Source organism: Mastigoproctus giganteus, chromosome 6, assembly GCF_048544385.1.
Source record: "Mastigoproctus giganteus isolate SK-2022 chromosome 6, ASM4854438v1, whole genome shotgun sequence".
Lineage (NCBI taxonomy): Eukaryota > Metazoa > Arthropoda > Arachnida > Uropygi > Thelyphonidae > Mastigoproctus > Mastigoproctus giganteus.
The window spans coordinates 63,463,095-63,490,603 of NC_143580.1; the positions used below are offsets into that span (position 1 = coordinate 63,463,095).

Consider the following 27,509-nt stretch of genomic DNA (forward strand, 5'->3'; position numbering starts at 1 on the left):
TAACAAGTACAGGGCAATGTTGACAAAAATTCTGCCCAGACATGATAGGAAGCAGTGAATCTATTTGGCCTTAGAGAGATTGTGCAAGGATCATGGGATAGAATTTTTCTCAGTGTGGTCTGTGCTTGTTAAAAGAAGAGACTGCTTCTATAGGGATAGGATACATTTAAATAGAAAGGGTGCAAGAATATTTGCTGATGCCATTGAGGCAGTGTTAGGTGGGTTGGAAAACTGCTAGCTTGAGGGGGACACACAGACCAATAGATTAACAATAGCTGCAGGCAGAGGTGAAAGTGATTCTTGCACTGCTTCTATTGAATTGAGCAGCAGCCTTGAAAGCAAAGTGCTGGGAGTCATCATAAAACAAGTAAATACATGGGCTGTGTTAGGGTAGCTAAGAACAGGTGCATGTATATTTGCATTTACACCAATGCTAGAAGTATAGTAAATAAATCTGATGAATTTCAAGTGCTGGCCAAGTCATCAAATGCAGACATTTTTGTCGTATCATTGATGTCACTCAGATATAAAGAATGCAGAATTTGAATATAGGAAGTACAATGTATATAGAAAGGACAGACAGGATAGGCAGTGGGGCAGGGGTTATGCTCTTAATCCATTAGCGCTGGCCGTACTCATATGGAAATGCTAATTCAAAATGTTATTATTTTGAAACTGTCACAATTCCATGAAATATTTGTCTATATTGTTTATGTTGTTGTTATTTGGTTTTTAGGAGCATTAGCAACTAAGGCCATATTTATCCGGGGGGGGGGGGGAGTGCAGTGGTCATTCCCTGACCTTTCTGCATCCTCCGTATTTGGTGGCCATGGGCTCGAACCTCAGTCTAATCAAGAAGTGTGTGCTACGCACTGCTGCTCCTGCCCACCTGGTATGAAGGCACCATTGTTTATCCATAAATATCAGGAAATGTTTCATATATTGCCATCAGTGCCAGATGTCTTTAGTATTGATCTTGTAATCGTTGCAAGAGGTCGATTTATTTCTCTAGCGACTCACGGAAGTTATCATCAAATTTTTTTTTGTACAAAGTGTTTTTAAATTGTCTGTTTTAAAATCAAATTTAGAGAGACAATATATGCTGTAAGTATGAACAAAATTTTATTTATTATATTTGTTCTAATTATTTTTTGTTTATATCTTACTGTCCTCAAACAGGGACGTTAGGCGTTACTGTATATAAGTTTTATTTTTGTTTATAGTGAATCATAAACTGGGCAATAATGGAACTGAAGATTTTTTATGGCAAGAAGAAATACACCAGACTTGAGGAAACTATCGAAGACATTGCAAATCAAGAATCTAATGATAATGAGGTTTTTGAAATTCGCATATTAACTCCAAATTTTCACAAGTTGATAGATTGTGAAGAGTTTGATAAAGATGTTTTATAGGACCTTAATTCATTTCCAAAAGAAATTCCTGGTTTGATGGAAATTTCATTTGAAAATACCAATGAAGATGTTTTACCCTCGGAAGACGATGATGTTCCAGAAAATAAAAGTGGTAGTGATTCAACGGTATATCTTGATTTCGAAAATGCAAAATGGCTGAAGAGACATCTGGAATATGGAACAAATGAACATTGTTTTACGAGTGAGTTAGATGCTGTGAAAAATGACTTAAAAGATTTGTCCCCACCCAAAATATTCGAAAAACTTTGTGGTGAAATTGTAGGCTATATATGTGAACAAAGGATAATATATGCTCAACAAAAAAACAATTATGAATTTACTATCGCCAACAAAGAAATGCGAAGTTTTATTGCAATATTGCTTTTGACAGGATATCAAAACCTTCCTCAAGAAAGAATGTCTTGGTCAGTGGACAAGGACTTGGGTGTCTTGTGCATTTATAATTCCATGTCAAGAAATCGATATCTAGAAGTTAAGAGATTTGCACATTTGGCCAACAATGATGAAGTTGGAAATTGTCAAGATCAAATGTGCAAAGTTAGGCCAATAATGAATATGCTCATAAAACAATTTTGCCAGTGGGTTTTTTTTTCACAAGGATCTGTCAATAGATGAGTCAATGGTGAAGTATTTTGGACATAATCCAGCCAAACAATTTATCAAGGGGAAATCAGTGAGGTTCAGTTACAAAATTTGGATGGTAAGTAGTTCTTCTGGGTATTGCTATGCTTTTGACATCTATTGCAGAAAACCAACTAGAGAAACCAAAAATGTGAAGAGTATACCCTGTAGGTGCAAGAATGGTTATTGATTTATTGGAACATGTGCTGGATCCATTAAACTACATAGTTTTCTTTGACAATTATTTTACAACGTACTCGTTGATGATATTATTGAAAAAGAAGAAAATAAGAGCTACAGGAACTGTGAGGGATAATCAAGTTCAACACTGTCCTATTATGGCGTCTAAAGAAATGAAACAAAAAAAAAAAAAAAATGGAAAGAGGTACTTATGACTATAGGTTTAATGTCATCAACAGCATATTATATATAAAATGGAAAGGTAACAATGTATGTTCTATTCTTACCAATAGTGATTTTGTTGAACCATTACAATACGTAAAACGTTGATCAAAAACTGCAAAAGTTAAGGTCAATGTAGAACAACCTGCATCATTTGCATTGTACAATAGTGGAATGGGTGGCATAGATATCCATGACCAATGTATATCTTTACACAGGATAGCGATAAGAGGCAAGAAATGGTGGTGGGTCCTGTTTACATATATGTTAGATGATCATCACTAATGCATGGAAGTTGCACCAAATGACAGCAAAGATAAAAATGAATCAATTATATTTTTGTCGAAACATCACATGAAGTTATTTGAAAGAGGCTGTATCAACAAGAAGCAATAAGCAAAAAACCGGAAGTTCCATGGAAATTAGTGAAGGCCATCACAATGTGCATTGGAAAAAGGCTGCTTTAAAAAATACCACTTATCTGCTTAACGTCCCCATTTGAGGACGCCTGTTTTTTTTAAAAATATATATATTTTTTTCCTTTGAAATTTTGATTTTGTTTGTTTCCTTGACTTATAATCTCACCACAGTATTAGTTGAAATGAGTTTTGACAGGTAGTTTTTTCATAGGCATTAATGGGTTAATTAAGAAACACAAAATCTATGTTCGTGTAACATAAGCACTGGGAAAGCAAAAATAGGAGTAGGAGTGTGCTATAGGCCTAATGACTGATGAATACAACAAACGGCTGTACAGACAAACAGAGTGGACCAATAAATCAGAATATTTTATAATGGGGGTTTTAACTTTCCAGATATTGACTAGAACTTGTGGGTTGGTCACTCACAGACTAGCAAGACTTTTGTGGATTTATCATAATTGGATAATTGTTTTCTAAAGCAGCATGTTGGAAAGGCAACAAGAGGGAATAATACTCTTGATATGATTATCAGAGTTAATTATTCATGAATTAAGTTGGTTGGTTGGTTTTGTTTTTATTGGCGCATTAGCTACTGAGGCTATAATGCACCAAGACCAGATCGTATATAAAAAAATTTTAAACTTTCAGTGATTCATGAATTAAGAACCTGCAGATAAAAGCACCAGTAAGTGACAATGTATTGATTTGGAATTTCCTTAAAGATGTAACTACCATCAGAGGGTAAAGGGAGGGGTTTTAGCTTTTGTAGAGGTGGTTACAGTGGTCTCAGACAGTTTTTAAATTCTATACATTTGGACCAACTGATTATGTTACCATCAGAAATTCTAAATGGGAAGCATTCAAGGAATTAAACACAGACGCTACTAGGCTTTTCGTACCAACTAAGAAATACTCTTCAAGCTACACGCCTAAATGGATGTTAGATGAACTGATGAAACTTCAGGTAAAGAATAAAAGTGCATGGGATGCATATAAATTATCAAGCAACACAGAAGCCATTGATACATATAAACTAGTCTGTAAACAAGTCACAAAAGAGGTCAGGCAAGCGAAGGCAGATTACGAGAAGTCTTTGCCTAAGGATACAAAGAAAAATAGCAAAGACTTCTTTACTTATGTAAACTCCAGAAGGATGGGGATACATCAAATTGGTTCATTTGAAATGGATGGTTTGACTGGTCATAATACTGCTCAGGTTGCTGAGAAACTGAATAAATATTGTCGTACACATTTGCACAAAGGGCGCTGACACTCTTTAAAAATTACAGCTGTCAGTTGCAGGCTCCGAAAAAAACGATAAGTGTTTGCCTTTTTATTTAAATAATTGTTATTTTATATTGTACTTAATACGTAGTCTTATAGTTATGCTGGTTATTTTTATTTTAATTTAGATAAACAGTTTTTGTAGATATACGTAATACTTAATAACTGTTATTTCGTTCGAATCTTGCAGCCACTGTTTTTGTATATAGTGGTAGGGAATTCAAATTTTTAATTGAAGTAGTTAGGCAGGTCTAACGTATAATTTATAGTGTATTACGCTTCACTGTTTCTATTAGATAGCGTAGTATTGACATTTAATTAATTTAATTTATTGATTTTATTAATTTAAAGTATCATTCCCCAAACAAGAGCAGCAAAGCAACGGGCTCAAAGTGGCAGGAGTGCTGTGACTCGGGGGAGAACTGAGGAGGGCGATTCTCCAACGCATCACAGCCTAAAAAAATGTGCAACTTGCGAAATGTTTCCCAAAAAACGGAAAGGGAACATTACATGGAATGTCATGTTTCGTTCCAGAGAACGGAACATGACATTGCCATGGGGGATGTCTTTGTGTGTGCACGATGTAAGGAAATCAGGCGACAACTCAGCGTTGTTATAGGCCTATATGAGAGTTTGAAGGACAGGGTGGATGCCCTTGAAAGATCTAAACTGAGGGGCCCATCAGGCTCTTGGCTATCCATATCAATGCCAGAGCTTGCACTTGGTCATCACACAACACAGCGGCAACTCCCAAGGCAGAATGCGCTGGTCCCTCAGGAACTAGTAGTTGTTGGAGACTCTATTGCCAGGGAAACGAGAAACATGCTTTGTAAAAAGGATAGGTGGAACAGGACCAGGGTATGTCTGCCAGGGGCAAAGGTTGATGATGTTGTAGAGCGGATATCATCTTTTAAGGGCACAAAAGGTTATATAGTTGTACAAGTCGGCACTAATGATATTAGGAGTAGGAGACCGGCAGAATTACTTAACAAGTACAGGTCACTGTTGAACAAAAGCCAAGAATTAGGGTTGAATTTGAAAGTGTCTGCAATTCTGCCCAAACACGATAGAAGGGAGTATATGATGAGAGCCTTGTCGATCAATTCAGCCCTGGAAAGAATGTGCAAGGCTCAAGGGATAGAATTTTTTTCAGCCTGGACTGTACTTGTTAACAGGAGAGACTGCTTCTATAGGGATGGGATACACTTAAATAGAAAGGGTGCAAGAATATTTGCTGATGCTATCGAGGCAGTGTTAGGTGGGTCGGAACTCTGCTAGCTTGGGGGGATACAAGGACTAATAGTTTAACAGTCGCCGTAGGCAGAGGTGAAGGTGATTCTTGCACAACTTCTATTAGAATAAGTAGCAACCTGGAGTGTGGGGTGTTGGGGGTTTCAGGGACGGATGGCAGTCATCCTGAAATAGGTGGGTATATGGGATGTGTTAGGGTAACTAAGAATAGGAGTAGGAGCATGTATACTTGCATGTATACCAATGCTAGAAGTATAGGTAAATAAATTTGATGAATTTGAAATGTTGGTCAAGATATCAAAGGTGGATATTGTTAGGATAGCAGAGACGTGGTGTCACACAGATATAAGGAATGCTGAACTGGAATTTGGGGAGTACAATGTGTACAGGAAGGATAGACAGGATAGAAAGGTAAGAGGTGTTATGCTGTTAATTAAGAAAAACATAAAATCAAAAGAAGTGCATCCAGTTGATATAGATGAACAGTGCACTGTTGAGTCAGTTTGGTGTGACATAAGCACTGCGAAAGCAAAAATAAGAGTAGGAGTGTGTTATAGGCCTAATGACTCGAATGAGTACAATGAACAATTGTACAGAGAAATAGAGTGCGCTAGTAAATCGGAATGTCTTATAATGGGGGATTTTAACTTCCCAGATATTGACTGGAACTTGTGGGTTGGTTACTCACACACTAGTCAGACTTTTGTGGATTTATTGGATGATTGTTTTCTGCAGTAGCATGTTCGGGAGGCAACCAGAGAAAGTAATACTCTTGATCTGGTTATCAGCAGTGATCATTCGTGTATTAAGAATTTGCAGATAAAGGAACCACTAAGTGGCAGTGATCACAGTGTACTGATGTGGGATTTACTTAAAGATTTAATTACCATCAGGGGTAAAGGAAAGGGTTTTTGCTTCCGTAAAGGTGAGTACAGTGGGATAAACTGACGATGGTACCAACAGTAAATTCTAAGTGGGAAGCATTCAAGGAAATAATCGTGGAAGCTACTAAAAGTTTCATACCTATTAAGAAATATTGTTCAAGGTTTAGGCCTAAATGGTTATCTAATGAACTAATGAGACTCGTAATAGAAAAGAAAAATGCATGGGATGCATATAAATTATCAAGCGACTCAGAAACCTATGGCAGATATAAGCTAGTCTGTAATCAGGTGACAAAGGAGGTTAGGCAGGCGAAGGCAGATTACGAGAAATCCTTGGTAAAAGATGCTAAGAAATACAGCAAGAATTTCTTTATTTATATAAAATCTAAAAGGAAGGGGATGAATCTGATTGGTCCACTTGACATCGATGGTTCGACTGTTGATGATCCTGCTCAGATAGCAAACAACCTGGATGAGTATTTTGCATCTACATTCACACATGAGGAATTATTAAGGTTTGAAAATGGCAGAAGGTTATCAAATTGTAGCAGGGTACTTAATGATTTTGTAATAACTGAAAGCAAAGTGGATGAGAAATTGTTGAAGTTAAACATAAGAAAAGGACCTGGGGTGGATGGGATGTATCCAGTTATATTAAAGGAGGCGGCAAAGCAACTAAGCAAACTCTTAGCCATTATTATGAGAGAGTCAAGGACTCAGGGGAGGTTCCCACGGACTGGAGATGTGCAAATGTATCCCCAGTTCCCAAAGGGGGAATCGAAGGGTGACACGAGTAATTACAGACCAGTTAGTTTAACTTCTGTTCCGGGTAAAATAATGGAGTCACTGGTTAAAGATGCATTGCAGGATCATCTAGACAAGACTGCAGCAATAATTCAGACACAGCATGGGTTTGTTAAGGGAAAGTCTTGTCTGACAAATTCGATAGGATATTATGATGTGGTTACAAAGGATCTGGATGCAAAAAATAATTTTGATATCATATATTTGGATTTCAGGAAAGCTTTTGACACTGTTGCGCATGGAAGACTATTGTACAAATTGGAGCAGAATGGTATTAAGGGTAAGTTGCTACAATGGATAAAAGGATGGTTAAGTGGGAGAAGACAGAGGGTGGTAATCAATGGGTGCTGGTCTTCTTGGACTAATGTTATTAGTGGAGTCCCATAGGGTTCGGTGTTAAGTCCACTGTTGTTTTGTATATTTATCAATGATATTGATGAAGGTATATCAGGCTTAATGTCGAAGTTGGCAGATGATACAAAGGTTGGCAGGGTTGTTAATGATAGTATTGGCAGTGTGCTACTGCAACAGGATCTAGATAACTTGGGCAGATGGGCTAAGAAGTGGCGACTGAAGTTTAACCTTTACAAATGCAAAGTACTGCATATGGGTAGAAGTAACCCCAGAGAAACGTACCAACTGTGTGGTACTACACTTAAGGTGGTAGAAAATGAAAAAGACCTGGGAGTAATTGTGCAGTCAGATATGAAGTTTTCTGAGCAATGCAGACAGGCTGCCAGGGCAGGTCATGGGGTTTTGTCAATGATATATAGGAATTTTGCTAGCAGGGAAAAGGAGGTGATTATCCCTCTGTATAAGGCAATGGTCAGGCCACGCCTTGAGTACTGCGTTCAGGTCTGAAGGCCTCATTTTAGGAAGGATGTAGATTTACTTGAGCGTGTACAGAGAAGGGCAACAAGATTTGTGAGGGGAATGAAGGGATCCTCTTACCAAGAGAGGCTTAAGTTCTGCAAATTGCAGTGGCTGGAGACTAGGCACCTGCGCAGTGATCTCATTGAGGTATATAAGGCCTTGAATGGGTTGAGCACACTGAATTCTGATGGGATCTTTCCACTTGTTCAGATTAAGAACCTAATGGGGCATAAATTCAAATTAAGAAAAGACAGATGTAGATTAGATGTGCGGAAATTTGCCTTTAGCCAGCGGGTGGTTAATTGTTGGAACAAAACTTCCATCTGTCGTTGTGGAAGTTGATAGGTTGAATAAATTTAAGGAGGAACTGGAGAGGCATTTGGAGGGAATGGTGTGATTTTTTTTTTTTTTGGCTGATGCTGCATAAGTTCATACACTTGCTTTCTTGCATTAAATGCCACTGCTACTACTACTACAAGGAATTCTTTTGAAATGAAAGGGATGCCAGAAGTTTATCAAGTTCTAACAAGGAGCTAAATGATTTTGTAATGACTGAGAGGAAAGTGGAAGAGAAATTATTGAAGTAAAACAAGAAAATTAGCTGGGGTGGATAGGATTTATTCAGTTATATTAAGGGAGGCAGCAAAAGAAGTAAGGAAACTCTTAGTTATAATTATGAGAGCATCCTTGGATTCAGGGGAAGTCTCCACAGACTGGAGATGTGCAAATGTATCCACAATTCACAAAGGGAGAATAAAGGGTGACACGAGAAATTACAGACCTGTTAGTTTAACTTCTCTTCCAGGGAAAATAATAGAATCACTGGAAAAAGAAGTAATGCAAGATCATCTAGAAAACAAGGCAGCAATTATACTTCAAAAATAGTATGGGTTTATTAAGGGGAAATCTTATTTGACCAATTTCAACAATGTGGTCACAAAGGAAACTGGATGTAAAAAATAAATTTGATATCATATACTTGGATTTCAGGAAAGCTTTTGATACTATTGCACATAAAAGACTGCAGTACAAATTGGAGCAGTGTGGCAGGGAAAATGCTGCTATGGATAAAGGGATGGGTGAGTGGGAAACAACAGAGATGAAGGCATATCAGGCTCGATGTTGAAGTTTGCAGATGATACAAAGTTTGGCAGTGTGGTTAATGACAGTATGCTACTGCAACAGGATCCAGAAAAGTTTGGCAGATCAGCTGAGAAATGGCAATCGAAGTTTAACATCGGGGCTCACATCTGGTGAGTATGGGCTGGGCACATCCAGGATCCTGAGCTGGATATCATCATTCTTCTCTTTCTTGGTGATTCTCTCTCTCTCTCTCTCTCTCTCTCTCTCTCTCTCTCTCTCTCTCTCTCTCTCTCTCTCTCACGGCTACTCGGGAATTTTTTCTGGCTGTTGCAGCATAAGTCTCAGGCTTCCTTGCACCAATATGGCTAATAATAAAAATAATAATAATAAATGCAAAGTAATGCATATGGGTAGCAGTAACACCAGAGTAACGTACCAACTGTGTGGTACATTAAATGAGACAGATTGCCAGGACAATTGAGACAGGTTGCCAGGACATCTCATGGGGTTTTGTCAATGACATACAGGAATTTTGTTAGCAAGGATAAGGAGGTGATTATTCCATTGTATAAGGCAATGGTCAGGCTCCATCTTGAGTACTGCATACAGGTCTGGAGGCTTCACTTTAGAAAGGATGTGGAGCTGCTGGAAAGAGTACAGATATGGGCAACAGTATTGATGAGCAGAACAAAGGGTGCGCTTACTAATAAAGGCTTCAGTTTTGCAAATTTCAGCTTCAGGAGACTAGGTACCTGCGAGGTGATCTGATTGAGGCATCTAAGGCTTTGAATGGATTGAGCAAGCTCAATGCTGATGGGATTCTTCCTATTGTTCAGACCACACACGAGAGGGTGCAGTGCAAATTCAAACTGAAGAGGGACAGTTGTAGAGAAAATGTGTGGAAGTTTTCTTTTAGCCAACAGGTGAGTGATTGCTGGAACAAACACCCATCTGTTGTTGTAGAAGTGGATAGTATAAATAAATTCAAGGAAGAACTAGCCAAACTATTCAAGGAAACGAATAGGTGAAATGAGGTGTTGTTTTAGCTTATTCTATATAAGCTTACCTTCTTGTGTCACTTTCCATTACTAATGCTATACATCTGAATGTTAATTCTTTACTATGTTTTAAGACTATCAGGTAAACCCTCCACTAATGCCAACTGCCTATTTGACTCAAAAGAAATGTACAATGGTTGCTGAATTTTTCAGAATGTAACAAAGAAGTACTGCACTAAGAAATAAATAAATTTTAAAAAATATTGTGATATGCATTTTACTGAACTTACCAGTTGTGTGGGGTAGAAGGGCTTGAAATATTGCTGTGTAGTATAATAACCTTGCAGCTAGTGCACGGATTACAGCTATTATCCTTCCAACAGTGTGAAGGATGACAGCTGTAATCCATGTAATCTAGGCTTGAACCTTGTTGAAATTGGAGAAATTTATGAGCCCCCCCACACAAGTCAGTGTCAGTTTTATCTCCTGGAAACTGATTTTTCGCCTAGCAAATCAAGCAAAATAAAAAGAATAAAAATGTGAAACAAGACTGGTGAGATCAGCAAAAGGGCATCCATAAAGGGATAGACTTAAAATATATGGGCTACAAAGGTTGGTAGCTAACATATTTGAAGTAATAAGCACCTCAGAGGGACCCGACTGAGGTCTATAAAGCTCTGAGAAGGTAAAGTAAAACGAATGAGACTAAAATTTTCACTGTTAATTCCGGAACTACTGGGAATGAATTCAAATTATGGGGAAAGAAGTTTTGACTGGATTTCAGGAAGTTCTCTTTTAGCCAGTGAACTGTTAATTATTGGAATAAGTTCCCTCCACGGGCGGCTCAGGCTGACAGTTTTGGGAAATTCAAAGATCAGCTGGATAGGTGCATATCTGAGAAGGGAATCACATAAGTAGTTTATTTTATTATTTATTGGCTGGAGCAGTAAAAGCTGAAGGTTTTCTTGCATTGTATGGCTAATACTAATATTAAATATTCTTCCTGACCCAATGGCTGGATCAAAGTGGCCATGCTAAATGACAATTCCAAGCATGCATCTATTTATCCATTCATGGCTGCAGAAGATGCCAAAAAAATGCTTCAACAACCTGGAGGAGAATCTTGAGGATTTCGATCTGATAATGCTGAATCTTAGGTTTGAAGTGGTTGTAGAACCAGTCAGGTAATCTTCTGTGTAACCATTCAGTTGATGAACTATAATAAATGACCAAATGTTCATGCATTATATTTTTCTACACTTGAGATTGCTGTGACTTATCTGCTGCAATAGACTTCAGTTAATGGCTATCCACTGCATTTGTGCAAGGCATGGCTAAGAGGCTTTGCTTGCCAAAAAAGTCTATTATCACAAGTATTATATATCTGGGCCAAGCACACTCTCAAGGTTTTTTACTATATCTTTGAGATGCTTTCTACAGGGATTAACACCAACATCAGCAGTATCCAAACATGCACTATGTGATCTTCTGTCAACGAAACCAAGCCTTTTACAAAAACATCACAGCCAACCATCACTAGCACTAAAGTTATGTTCATGTGGTTAGCGAGCTTATTTAGTGGCTGCCCAAAGCTTAATGTCTCATACTATTAACCATTTGAATGCTCCTACACTACTGCTTATGCACAGATTCTAACATTTTGTCATACACTACCTTCACATATTTTCTAGTCAACACCTGTTTCACTGGTAATAGCATTAGAAACAGCAATGAACTTTACAGCAAACTGCCCAAGCAAGGTTTTCCTTACAAGATTACAAATATCTAACTTTATTTTTGTTCTTCCATGCAATACCCTTCAACATGCTAGCCAATGAAATGCTTTCTTTTCTTACCATAGATGTCATTATAAATAATAAAAATGCAGTAATTAATTTTCAGACTATAGTTACTCAGTAAAATACTAATGGGAAACTTTATACAATATTTCTTGTTGATAATACTGAATGGATTACAGTAATGGTATTAGTACTGGCAAATTGATACAGGGAAACAAGCTGCTGTAGCTTCAGCCGAGAAAAAAAAAAAATAAACACCTCAAACAGGTTACTCCCTAGATGCCTCATTTCCAAATACCGTGACTTATAAAACTTAATTCTCTTGATAAAAATATTACAATGTGCCTTTAACAATTAAAAAATTTATAGTTAAAGTTTAAAGTGTTGTCGATTTACTCATAATTAATTTATAGCAAAGGCATAATTTGTTCAGCACTCACCTATTATAATCTGTGTTTTCTTATTGAAGTTCAAAAGAAGAGGTAAAGGTGAAAGTTTAACTGTATGATTAACTAAAACTATGCTTAGAGGAAGGAGTGCACTTCTTTTTCCTCCAGTTGTCATCTATAAAATCTCATGTAAACGAAAAACTAAAAATGTAGGGTCAGAAACAAAGAACCCAAAAGAACCTAAGTGGTATAATGAAGGTAAGGTTTATATAGTGGTTCTAGTTCCCACGGTGTGTCATGCTAAACATGTGGGAATTTGAAGTGCACGAGGTTTCATATTGGTGAAAGACCAGTGTAATTGTATCATTTCTATACATAGCCAACTACTTAATTAGTTATAAATTGGCATCATTAAGTATATATCATATTGTGAATACCTTCACAATGAGTTACCATGATATTGCACCTCGAATAAGTTTTGCTTCACCATAGGAGAAGACTATTGTTACTTATTCTCAGTGGATACCATCACCCATACAGCACCGTTTTGGAGCTTATTGGCTCCTCATCAGTGAGTGGGCAGGTACCCTGGTGTTGCAACGATGACAACCCAGTTGCGAAGTATAACTCCACAATATGAGAGATGCCTGATGGTGTGTGGTAATGTAGATTACAGAATAGTTTATGGCTAAAGCCTCAGGTACGTAGGAAGTCGACTAGTCTAACAATAGTCTTCTCCTATGGTGAAATGTTACTTATTCAAGGTAGTGCAATAAACTAGTCAACTTCCTACATAATCTGAGGCTTTAGCCCTAAACTATTCTGTAATCTACATTACCGCACACCATCAGGCATCTCTCATATTGTGGAGTTATACTTCGCAACTGGGTTATTATTATTGCAAAACCAGGGTACCTGCCCACCCACTGATGAGGAGCCAATAAGCTCTAAAATGGCACTGTATGGGTGATGGTATCCACTGAAAATAAGTACCAATAGTCTTCTCCTATGGTGAAGCAAAACTTATTCAAGGTGCAACATCATGGTAACTCGTATTCACAATATGATATGCTCACAATATACTTAATGATGTCAATTTATAACTGCTTAAGTAGTTGGCTATATATAGAAATGATGCAATTGCACTAACTTGTACTCTATTTCAAGTGACGTATTGTTCCGGAACCATGCTATTGCTAAGGCTTCGTATTGAAATATCCTATGATTGGAATTTAGTTTAATTAGGGTGATAGCAGAGTCAATTAATAGGCTGTGATTATATGAATGCATGTGTTGTGTAAGCATGGTGCCCCTCCTTGATTGGTCTTAAAACTATTGTGATGGTAGTATGTTCTCATGTTTGCCATTTTAGATGCCCCATATTTTGTAGTGGTGCTACCTATGTAACAGGCTTTACAACCTGGTTGACATTTAATAAGATATATTATATTATTAATGGTACTTGTAAGTCTCCTTGTAAATTACTAAAGGTGGCTCCCAGTTTACTGAAGGAAGAAAAGACTAATGTGATGTTGGTCCATGGGAAAACAATTTTGGTGTCTTGTATGTCTTGTAATCTTTGCTAATATTATTGCTACAAGGATTGTTGATGCTATTTTTTACTGCTGATATAGTGTCTTGAATCAATTGTTTAGGGTACTTCCTAGCTGTTTTTGGCACTTTTGCATTACTTAACAAAAGGGCACTTTTGTTAAGTAATGTAGTTCTAAGAGTTTTCCTGTGTTTTTTCCCTACATATCTTTGTTCCAAGTTTGTTATCGTTTTTATATACAGTTAAATTAAGAAAATTAATACCATTGTCTTCCTCCAATTCTAAGGTGTATTTTAGTCTATTATGTATAGAGTTAAATTTGGTTAGAAGGTTACTGATAACTGTTTTATTGCTGATCAATAATATGTCATCAACATACTGTAGAAATAGTTTGATCTCGGAGGGGAACTGCCGAAGTACAGTAATACCCCGACTTACGCGAACTCGGAGTTACGCGGTTCCTGATTTTTTCATTTGGCAACGTTGCCGCCCACTATCTTCAAGGTCGTTTTTCATATGTTATCGATATACGGTGCGACGGCGGAGAATGAGAGCGAAAGATGAACAAAATTCAACTTTGCTGCTTTTATGTTTTTTATATCAGTGAAGGGGAAACACACTTTCACCATAATAACGTAAAAACCAACACAATTCCAGCTATCGGTATAATCGCAAATGCAATTAGATCGAGTTTACTACCAGTTTATAACAGATTCCACTAGCAGAAACGCAACTGGATTTTTATTGTTTTATGGTAGTAACCCCTAGAAATGTGAGGTGTTAATAGTGTATCTCTGCCTTTATGGTGTTGTTTATTCAGTTGCTACATGCGTGCAGCTTTGTTTATGCGTATCAAGCGTGCCTCCTCGTTTTGTAATTGTGCTTTATTCCCTAAAAATGAAAAGGAAGCATCCTGGTGAAGACACTACAGATTCAGAGAGAAAAAGAAAAGCAATTATCGATAAACAGAGGCGGACTGGGTCAAAAATTCTTACCCGGGAAAATTTATAGTGGCCTCATACTATGGTTTATGGCCAAAATCACACTGGCCCACCGGGGTTTCCCCGGTAAGGCTTATTGCCAGTCCGCCTCTGTCGATAGAGAAAAAAATATGAAATTGTGAAACGCTTTGAGCGAAATGAAAGACCATGTGATATTGCACGTGCTACAGGCCTAAATGAAGCAACGGCGAAAAGCACATGACAATTGCAAACTTGACAGGTTGAAAATTGAAAAGGGCTCAATTGTAAAGGGCTTAAAAATTTTAGAAAACATAGACTCCAACGAAGAACGCGTTATAGCTACAAAGCAAGGAATAAAAAAATTATTAGCTTGCTACGAAGAAATTCTGCGTGAAAAAAAGAATGCGCTGTGTCGTCAGACGAATTTGTTAGATTTTATGAAGCCATCGACATCGAAATAACTTTTCAACGTAAGTCATTTGTTTTTTTAATACATATTTTGTATTAATATGTATAAAGAACTGCAATTTTATTAATATTTTTCTTCTAAACTAGTGTTTTTGTTAGTCCTTGGTCCCAATTAAGCAAAATTTATATGTATTTATATGCAAAGTTGTACCCCGACTTACGCGAATTCGACTTACGCGATTTTCGTCGGACCCACCTATCGCGTAACTTCGGGGTATTACTGTAATTGATTTTCAACACTTGCCAAATAGATTTCAGAAAGAGGAAATGAATGTCCAATCCCCATTGGAAGTCCATAAATCTGTTCGTAAATTTTATCTTCAAATTGGAAGTGTCTTGCTCTAATTAAAATAGATGTCAATTCCAAAATTATCTTTCTGAAATCTATTTGGCAAGTGTTGAAAATCAATTACTTCGGCTGTCCCCTCCAAGATCAAACTAATTCTCAACATGCGGACGACATATTATTAATCGAGAATAAAATAGTTATCGGTAACCTGCTATCCAAGTTTAACTCTATACATAATAAACTAAAATACACATTGGAATTGGAGGAAGACAACGGTATTAATTTTCTTAATTTAACTATATACAAAAACGATAACAGACTCAGAACAAAGATATATATAAAAAAAAAAACACACAGGAAAATTCTTACATGTATACACAATCAGATATATAGTCAGTCACAGCATGATTTAACATCAGAACTACATTACTTAACAAAAGCATTCAAAGCGAGGAAGTGCCCTAACAATTGATTCACGACACTATATCAGCACACACACGTTTGAGACACCTTGACTAAAGCCACTACCTAGGCCGAAGCCTATCTGTGGATAGGGTCTAAATTTTTATAACGTCTGAGTTTCGAAAAATTATTAGTTGGTTAATATAACATAATGCAAAAATAAAAAATAAAAACATTTTAAATGTTGTTATGTTATGTTATTTGGTTTTTAGGAGCATTAGCAACTAAGGCCATATTGCTCCGGGATATGCGGTGGTCATTCCCTGACCTTTCCGCATTCTCCGTATTTGGTGGTGACGGGCTCGAACCCCGGTCTAATCAAGAAGCGTGTGCTATGCACTGCTGCTCCTTCCCCTGGCTACGGAGACGCCAACATTTTAAATAACAGCTACTTATCTCACCTTAGGGGAACAGGTATCCTGTGTGTTATCAGACACTCAGCCTAAAACACTGATGGATCCAATATCTCTCTATTACAGAAGATTTAGGAGAAGTCCAGTTGGCCTGCCTCCCTAAAATCCACTCATGCACACCTTCTCGTTGGTAAGCCCTGTTATGTCACTTAGGTGGCAACGAACGTGTAGAGTGGTTCTCTTCAAGACGCCTGGTCAGCGTGAAGAGGAAAAGACCAAACCCTCCAGCACGAGAGCACAACAATACAAATGGCCCTCAGTCCCCAGCAGCTTTCACTCTCCCTCTTATGGCAGCGAGAGGATCAGAGTGGAAGCAGAGGGTGCTAAGAATCTCTGGATACGACCAGGCTGCCATGCACGGAAACTGAACTTGGCCTGTTATAACGTAAGATCACTCATCGGTGAAGACAGGATATTAGAGCTGGAAAAGGAATTAGAAAATGTGAATTGGAATATCATCGGTTTGGCTGAAACAAGAAGAAGAAATGAATCACTTATAAGTTTATCAAGTGGAAATCTGCTGTACACCAATGGAAACAGTGAAAGGAGTGAAGGTGGAGTTGGCTTTCTGGTCCATAAAGATTTTAAAAACAACATTTTGGAATTCAAAAGTACATCACCAAGGGTGTCAAGGCTAATACTCAAGATTTCTAAGAGGTACAAGCTAAAGATTATAATGATTTATGCACCAACATCGAGCCATGATGATGAAGAGTTTGAAGAAATGTACACTGAAACTGAGAGTCTTCTAGATGAGCAGAAAACCCACTACACTATTATTATGGGGGACTTCAATGCTAAGGTTAGAAAAAGGCAAAATAGTGCAGAAAGAGGAACTATAGGAAATTTTGGAATTGGTGAAAGAAATAAAAGAGGTGAAAGACTTGTGGAATTTGCAGAATCTCAAGGACTGTCAGTAGTGAACACTTTTTTCAAGAAAAGGGTGAACAGAAAGTGGACATGGAAGAGTCGAAATGGATTAACAACTAATGAAATAGACTTCATCCTCACTAACAGAAGATATATTGTGAATGATGTTACCATCCTGAATAAGGTAAATGTTGGAAGTGATCACAGAATGGTAAGATGTACACTTGATACAGATGTAGGAAAGGAAAGGAAAAAACTGACTCGAGTAAATAATACAAAGGTCTTTGAGATAACAGAGGAGGAAAAAAAGCAGTATGTACTGGAACTTAAAAACAAGTTTGAGCTTCTGCAGACTGCTCAGGACCAAGATATCGACGAGGAATATTACAACTTTCTGAAAGTGATAAAGCCCAAGAAACCTATAGGGAAACAGAAATCCAAAGAAGAAAAAATTAGTCAAGAAACACTTGTCATGATGAACCGAAGACGACAAATGAAGAGCAAGAAAAACACTGACAGGGAGAAAATTGAGTATACTGAGTTATGTAAAGCCATTAGAAAGAGACTCGGAGAGGACATAAGAAGATTTAACACAAGAAAAGTAGAAAAAGCATTAAGGGAAAACAATGATATTGATGAAGGATTTAAATCAGCAGCCATGAGCAGTAACTTTCTGAAAGTGATAAAGCCCAAGAAACCTATAGGGAAACAGAAATCCAAAGAAGAAAAAATTAGTCAAGAAACACTTGTCATGATGAACCGAAGACGACAAATGAAGAGCAAGAAAAACACTGACAGGGAGAAAATTGAGTATACTGAGTTATGTAAAGCCATTAGAAAGAGACTCGGAGAGGACATAAGAAGATTTAACACAAGAAAAGTAGAAAAAGCATTAAGGGAAAACAATGATATTGATGAAGGATTTAAATCAGCAGCCATGAGCAGTAATACAGAAAGACAAATGATACTGAAACTGAAGAATAGCGATGGTGTACTTATAAACAGCAGAGAAAGCATAATTCAAATAGCAGAAGACTACTATAGAGAATTATACAAGGAGCGAGGAAATGATACCAGAAGTGGGGAAGATGGATTGCAAAGTAGCAACACATACGACATACCCGATATTTTTCCTGATGAGGTAGAACATGCATTGAAGAAAATGAAGAATCGGAAAGCCCCAGGGGAAGATGAAGTTACTGTAGAGTTGTTAAAATTGGGAGGAAGAGACATAACACAAAAACTGGCAAGGCTCTTCACAAAGTGCATTAGAAAAGGTGTGACGCCTAAGCAGTGGAATAATGCAATCATAGTTTTGCTGCACAAGAAAGGAGATCAAAAATTAGAAATTATAGACCAATTAGCTTGTTATCCCACATCTACAAGTTGTTCACAAGGGTCATTACTAACAGATTAGAAAGAATACTTGATGAGAATCAACCGAAAGAGCAAGCTGGCTTTAGGACAGGATTCTCAACTATGGATCACCTTCACATAATATCACAGCTAATGGAGAAAGCAAATGAATATAAAACACCATTATGCCTGGCATTTGTGGATTATGAAAAGGCATTTGACTCCATACAGCATAAGGCAATGTTTCGGGCACTGGAAAGACAAGGCATAGATATCCCATATATTATGATTTTGAAGAAAATATATGAGAGTGCTACCTCCTTTATTAGACTAGACAAAGACAGTAGCAAATTTAAAATCGAGAAAGGAGTTTGACAAGGAGACACAATATCTCCGAAGCTGTTTACTGCTGCCCTTGAGGAAGCTTTCAGAAGATTAGACTGGTCCCAGAAAGGAGTCAATGTGAGCGGAGAGTACCTAAACCATTTACGATTTGCAGATGACATTGTGGTTATAAGCCACGATCCAAAAGAATTAGAGAAAAATCTTAATCAGTTATGCACAGTTAGTAAGGATTTTGGACTAAAGATGAATATGGCTAAAACAAAAGTAATGATGAACAAGTATGCCACGGAAAGGGAAATAATGATTGAAGCAGCAGTAATTGAAAAGGTGGAGTCATATACTTATATGGGACAAGTTATTAGCTGTAATAATGATAAATGGCTGGAAGTTAAGAGAAGAATAAATTTTGGATGGATAGCATTCAGGAAATATAGTCACATACTGAAGAGCAATATCCCAGTTTGTCTGAAACGTAAAATAATGAATCAATGTATACTCCCCACCATGACTTATGGAAGTGAAACTTGGGCACTCAGCAAAAGAATGGAAGAGAAGCTGAGAACTACACAGCGAAGAATGGAACGAATTATATTGGGAATCAGACTGTTAGATAAGAAGAGAAACACATGGATTAGGCAGCAAACTCAAGTAAAGGACATTCTTATCAAAACTAAAGAACTAAAATGGTCTTGGGCAGGACACATAGCTCGAAGACATGATGACAGATGGACTAAGAAAATAACAGAATGGTATCCAAGAGGAGCTAGAAGAAAACCTGGAAGACAAAGTCGGAGATGGATAGATGAAATTCATGAGTTTTTGGGTAGTAAATGGTTGGCCAGTGCTCAAAACAGAAGGAACTGGAAAGTTGCTGGAGAGGCCTTCATCCTGCAGTGGATTGAAAATGGCTGATGATGATGATCTCATCTTAGAAGAATCAGGTCTTGATCTTATATGTCCACCCATCTTAATAAGACGAGTTGCTGCCCCTGCTGCTAGGAGGCGGACTTCTACCATCAGCAATAACCACAGCACGCCTTCTAAAGACTGCACCCACAGTTATTAAAATAAGTGAAATGCCTCCTTTCCGTGAACATAATCCAAAGTTTTTCTTTCTTTCTTACTCCAGAGTACCAACAGACAACTCCAAGTTAGATCTTAAATCAGTATATAAGTTGCATTTCAGCATAATGTGTTCAGCTGTTTCGTCTTCTCCATAAGTGCAGGAACCCCAATCCCTCAGTCTAAATTGATATAATCTGTAAGACAAGTCATGGCCAGTGATCAGGAAGGTAGCACATAGACCAAACTGTAACCATGGCTTTTTACAAGTATGATAACTCCACATTTGGAAAAAAAAAAAACATGCAAGCATTCCTTCCCTACCCTTCTCTGATTCCCACCAATTGGTCTGCCACATAACTTTTAACTCATTACACATCCTTTTCCTTTCACTCTTTAGGTCCACTCTTGTATAGACTCTTTCTTCATTAGGGCAAGATGTAACTCCCATAATAGTTTGCTTAATATTCCTCTTTGTAAAGTACAATAGGCCAGATAATAGGTTTGGTTTTTTTTTTAGGAGCATTAGCAACTAAGGCCATATTGGTCTGGGGATATGAGGTGGTCATTCCCTGACCTTTCTGCATCCTCCGTATTTGGTGGTGACAGGCTCGAACCCCAGTTTAATCAAGAAGCGTGTGCTACGCACTGCTGCTCCTTCCCGCCTGGCTACGGAGGCGCCTCCAGATAATAGGACTTTGTACAGGCATCCTACTTGATATAATCTGCAAGGGCTCTGTAGACACAATTCGACAAGCATGAGTAATGCTTAACAAAGCAAATCTTTGCACTTGCAATAGGTACTTTTGTATAATAACATTTTCTAAACGATGCACCCAGCCTCTGGAGGTGTAAGTTATGATCAGGACAAACAAGTACTCATATAGTAAATTCAAGGTGCAGCATTTTATGCCCCAGTCCTTCTCACAATCCTCAGGAGCTTAGCATATGATGTCCTAATCTCAGTTTTCAAGTACTTGATGTGCTCCATAAAGAACAACCATTCTTCTAAAATCAAACCCAGATATTTTGTGACTCTAACATATCGAACTGGGTCACCCAGAAGCCTTACAGTAGGTGCCCTATTCATACTTAATCACACTTTCAATACTGTTCAACATTTGGACAGTTTTATCTTGGGATATCTGCAATTTTTAGAGCCTACTCCAGCTTTCTAATTTGATAAAAATCTCTTTGGATTTCTTCGAACACTATATCAGCAGTAAAAAATAGTATCAACAATCCTCATAGCAATAATATTAGCAAAGATTACATATGATTTCAAGCAAACATCAAGCAGACAGTGCATCTTAAAAGGCTGTGATTCAGAGGGCAACTGCCCCCCTCAGTTCTCCCCTGAGCCACAGCACTCCCATTAGCTTGAGCCTTTTGCTTTGCTGCTCTGGTCTGAGTCATGATTTCGATTTAATTTAAATAAAATTACAATTTCAGAACAAAATTAAAACCTTAAACTTGTATCCCAACACAGTTATAATGCTATATTTATTTTTCAGTATCGAGTGTTATCTACGAGTTCCCTTTATATAACTTCCGTATCAAGTTATGTATTAATTATTTGTTACGTTTGTACTCTAAGTCGTTATATATATAGTTAAAAGTACAATTTAATTGACAATGAAGTTTAACAAGATTAATAGATTTACTGATTAATTGACAATATTATATTATGCACTATACTATACAAAGCTAATGCTATCGAATTCCGGATATGCTGTATCGTGTTACAATGGCAGTAATTACGAACGGTACTTCTACGGACTCTTAAGTATTGATTAACTTCCAAATCTCGCTGTCTCAATTTAGAATAAACTAAGGATCCTGACTAGGTCTATAGCTACTTATAGATAATAATTTGATATAACAATTGGTTAATAAATCGGCTAAATACGGTTAAAAACCTCTCGTTCAACGGAGCTGCAATTTGTAACACGTGGATTTGATACCGTTACCGATACTAAGTAATACCCACAAAATCTCTATCAAGTTAAACTTTAATCTAAGTATCGTAACTAGGAATATAAAACTACTCTAGAAAATAAGTAAATATGCCAATTTAAGCTAATAAAACAGAAAATAAATCGGAAAAAACTTCTCTTCTCCAGGAGCTGCAAAATAGCTGCGGCCGCACAGGCTACTCTCGAACCCCAAATTGAGCAGCAGTATTTACCTAGGAAAACATGTCCATATGAAGTACAAGAGAAAACATCAGAGCGAGTAATGATTCTGGCATGTGCAGTGAGTTGAGAAACAATGGCAGGGGTCTGAGAGGTAGAAATCAATGAATGTTCCACTATATCTCAATTGTGTTACCCACTGATGTTTAATGGGTGACAGAAGATGGTGAACATGCAGGTCAAGGTAGCATGTTCACATCATGCAAGCACTGTCCTGCTATCAACATGCAATAAATAATAACTAGAGATGAATGGCTACTGTAACTGATGGTTCTCGAAACCATGATTCTGGGTGTTGGCCTGGTATGCTGCTCCCTGATATAGACTGGATTACCAATGTACCTTGCATATCTCCAGATGTTCATAAGGCCATCACTGGATCTTAATCAGAAGCATGATTCATCACTAAAGACAAAACAATACTATCAATACTACTATTGTCCCTAAACAGCTTTCCCATTCATCATTGCAGACACTGACAAGAGCCAACAGATGGTGAGTATGGAGCACACTTCATGCAGCCATCTACTAATTCTGCTCCCTAACACATCCCTGTATCTACTATTGTGAACAACATCTAATCACTCATTTGGGCAACACAACTCAAATGAATGGCAATTTGTGTTGACTATCCAGCTTCTGAAAAGCCAATAATCCAATCCCTTTAAAAGTCCATGAGTTGCACAAAACAGTGAGTGAATGACCATATAAATGTGTGCATTGCCTTACACAGGCATTGCTCACTCCCTGACAGTTATTCACTCACAGTTTTGTTTTCTTGGTAATATTTTCATTTTTATAACCTCTTCAGATTCCAAAATCAAAGCAGTGTTACAATGAGCTTGACCTACAATTGTTTATGTCCATATACATCACAGTTAAGCATGCAAATCTTCTGTTAAATCTATCCATTCATTCTAGAAGGGAAATTTCAATGAAAAGAAGAATATCTTAACTTAGGGTAAATACCACCAGACTAAGGCAGTCATGTCATGGGGGCCATAGACAAAAAGTTTGTTAAAGCAAGAATTCACTGTATTCAATATAATATTTTTCTTTTGTGTAATCTGAAGTTTCACTCTGGCATCACATTTATGTATTTCATTCACTTTCTTAACCTCTTTATACTTTGGCACAACTACATCAGAGGAGTTTACACCAATCACTTTGACAAGAATATTACAATTAACTGTATTTAGTGTTTGCATGGGCTTGAACCAAGGTCAACTCATATTATATACTACTGCACTTTCATGCTGATCACCCAGTTATGCCTATAGACAATAACTAGTTTTTATTATTTAATATTTTTGGTAGGAGGGCTATAGGGTTTTCTGAAGCACACAAGTTCAGCAAGGATAGGGAAAAAAAAGCACATTACTAAGCACTTCATCTAAATAATCAAGTTTGGTACTGAAATTATACATATGAAATCCACAACTGGGGAAATTAATATCACTTTTTCTACCCTATTAACTTTTTAAAATTAGTTTTGTTTAGTATTCTGAACTAACTAACCTTCATTGCTACGGGCAAGAAGTAATTCCAGATCTTTGTAGGCAATATGATCGTGTAAATCTTCATTGCACTTTAACTTTGGTAGTTTTTTATGTATGAATTCTTCAATATTTTTTTCATCATCTTCTTTACTTGCTTTTTTCAACTGTAAATAAAATATTATTTTTTGTCAACAAAAATGTTAATCCTCTCTTTGAAATTATGTGAAAACAAGATTGGGGGGGGGAGTGAGTGAATCCATGAAAATATCAGTAAAACACAGCACTAAGTGAAGAAAAAATCATAAAAGGGAAATTATTATTAAAAAAAAAAAACATGATCTATTAATAGTTACACACAAAAACAACTGCTGTTATCCAAAAGTTTGCTTCATGCACCCTCATAACTTAATGCAGCCTTCAAAGCATAATGCTGCCCTTGAATTTTCTAGACCAGAGGCTCCCAAACTTTCGATTTGCAGACAGCAAAAATTCCAATAAATTTCAGAAAATGACATCTTATGAATGGTTACGATTATGATCTGTTAATTATGTAAACAAAATTATATGACTTGCAGTTTTTTTTTTTAAATACCTAAGAGTACATATAGGTTTTAGGGCTAAAAAGCCTCAGACTGCAAGAAGAGTTTACTGTCATATAAGAAGAGACTGCCTCATTGTGAAGGAATTCACAAATGAGATGTTATAACGATGCCAATGCACAACTTTGGGTGGTTTTCTGTGTACAGAAATGATGCTATTGCACTAATTTATATGACAGGAACATCTTTTTGTAGTCAGAGGCTTTTTAGCTCTAAAATCTATATGTATCAAACTAAACCTCACTTGGCATCACTCATATCATTAAGGGTATCTACCCACTCATAGATGATGAGCCAAAATAGCCCTGAGATGGCCATCTGGGTAGTGGTACCAACCCAGAATAAGAAACAGTAGTCTTTTCTACTGGGGAAGCATCATTACTTATTCAAGATATAATGAAATAGGCAAATTTTTGTGAAGGAATTTGCAATATGAAATGTTAGTTATGTATTAATGCCATTGCACAACTTCAGTTGGTATATTGTGTATAGAAATGATGCTATTGCACAAACTTATATGACAGTACCTAACAGCACTTAATTTTTTTTTTTTTTCTCTTAATTTTTAGGTACTAGTAAAAAATTAAGTCTAGAAATGAATTAGTTACTGGTAACAAGTGCTCCAGATGAGGGTTCTCAGAGCTTGCTATATCAAAGATAATTTGCAATAAGCTGACAGGTAATATTTAAATGTGCTGCCTTCTGTGTAATACGTTGCACAATAGTTTGTTACATATGTCACCATGAAGACTTACAGGAATGCTACTCTAGACTCCACACACATTAATTAAAGAAAAGCTTGCTTCAATGCAAAATAGTCCAAAGTATGAATTCGGAAATGTAACTGAGTTCTCTTTAATTAAAATCTATAAGGTGCTCAAAAAACCTCATATTCCCATAAAAATGAAATATGATAAATGTATATGAAGAAACAAAAGTCACTACGAACAGTGACACATCTAACGTGCCTCTGTATGCATTCTCTTTTTCAAAATTACAAATCACATGCACCTCCAGAGGCAGGCTGAGTAATCAGAGCAATTTCCCAAATTCTGAACTTCATATCTTACATTATTCTTAAATTTGTTAATCCCCAAACAAACAACAAGCCCTTATTTTGGAGATTTTTGGTGCAAGGATTACTTGTATTTTGGTCATAGTGCACTGGTTTATATGGCTTAGTGTGGAGAGTCAATATTTACATGTTGTGGTGACTGAAAAATTTGGAATAATTCAATAGGGAAACCTTCCAGCTGAGATTTATCATGAGCATATAATGTATTTATGCTATATTATAAATTTAAAATTATAGCTTTTTCTTCTTGTTTTTTGTTTCACTATTTTATATAGTGTACCCTTGGAATTATGTGGCTTGATTATAATGGAGTTTCATATTACATACACTCCTGCCTAAAAGATTGGAATCACAGCATATCAACAAGTTTTCATTTGTTTCTTTCAAATGAGCTATGACAATGTAAGGTTTAATATTAAAAACAACACACTACAAAGTATTTTAAGATTTTTTTTTTATTAAGCATTTAAAAATTTGCAGCAAAATCATACTGAAATGAATAATATTAACAACTATAATGATTTTTCATTAAAATATCCTCCACAAGATTTTATCACTGCCTTACAGATGTGGCATACTGGCAATTAAGTTTATAATAGTGTTTTGACTAACATTATTCCAAGTGATTTGCAAGGTCTCCATACGTTTTGTGAAGATGGTCACACTTCATGGACATGACTGTCTAGATCAGCCTTTCTCAACCTTTTTACCCTGGAAGAACCTTTAAAATAATTTTCAGGTCTCAGGTAACCCTTGCATAAAAAATATTATATCTCTATTATATATCCTGGGTATAACCTCCATGCACAAGTACATGGTGGGTGACCACCAAGGTGTGAACCAACGTAAGCAGGGGTCGAGGTGTGGCGCCCACACCACATGGAGGTATGCCGCCCCTCAATGTTACCAGGCAGTACTAGGTGGTAGATGACTCTCATCAACCGGTGAAATACCACCACTTTGCTTATTGGAGGCTTGAAGTGGTCAAACCCATGTTTAGTCTCTAGAGCTAAGTTCCGGTCAACCCTTCCCTATCTCTTCCACCATGCAGTATGATTGATGACTTTTGAGGTTATGATGAATGTCGTGGCGAGATCCAATGTTCCTTACATTTTGAGAATACAGATCTAAAACGGTGTTCGCAGGCCGGCCGCTAGTTAGTACACCGGACCGAACCTATAGGTAATTCTCTACGAGGCTTCCGGATCAGCTAGTGTATAATCTTGCTACCTCTACTCTGCCATATAGTGACTGGAGGGAGTCCGAGTAGTGTGTATGCAGGGAGCTTGTCGAGGCCACATTATGTCAAGGATCTGGGTATATTCTTACCACATGTACGCCATATCCAAAAATTTCATTACTTCATACAACATGTCCCACCCACTTTTTCTTACTATTGAATACACCACGATTGTCAAACTAATAGAGCAAGCTTATCTGTGAAAAGATCTAAACCTCCCAAGGACTTCCTAATTCATTTCACAAATATATGTGGTCTCAATTCTAATCTCAACGATGTCCATTTCCACTTGCAGTCTGCCAAACCCCATGTACTTTTTCTGACAGAATCTCAGTTATCGGTTGATTCAACTACTGCTCATCTCAGATGCCCAAATTATTCGCTGTATGATTCCTTTCGCCTCAAAGGTGGTACTTGTGCATATGTCCGTTCTGATATTCCCTGTCAGAGACTTGGCAATTTGGAATCTCCTCTCTTTGATCTTCTCTGGCTTAAAATCTCTCTACCTCATTGTGTCAAATTCATCTGTTGTCTCTACCGTTCTCCCAACTCCACTAATCACTTGGAGCTCTTTGACTTCCTCTCTTTGCAACTTGACTTTCTCCAGTCCAACTTTCCTAACAGTGAGGTAATTTTCCTTGGTGATTTTAATGTTCACAACTCCAGCTGGCTTCTGTTTTCTAGTCACACCGACCCAGCAGGTCGAGATGCTGAGGCTTTTGCAATTACTAATGACCTAGCACAGATTGTTCATTTACCTACAAGAATACCAGACAATCCTAATCATACAGCCAATACGCTTGATCTTTTTCTCACAAACAACCCTTCTAAGTACACGGTTGAAGTGAGAGCTCCTTTAGGCACTTCAGATCACAA

At 37.2% G+C, this 27,509-nt stretch overlaps 1 protein-coding gene across 2 annotated transcripts in view; it reads right to left on the reverse strand.

Annotated features, from left to right (window-relative positions):
* LOC150084352 (uncharacterized) overlaps window positions 1-27,509 on the reverse strand; it is a 110,616-nt gene that overhangs the window by 43,133 nt on the left and 39,974 nt on the right. For both annotated transcript variants that reach the window (XM_090375993.1, XM_090375991.1), the window contains exon 4: window positions 23,739-23,883. In XM_090375993.1, the coding sequence (XP_090232119.1) occupies window positions 23,739-23,883 (145 nt within the window). The remainder of the gene's footprint in view (window positions 1-23,738; window positions 23,884-27,509) is intronic.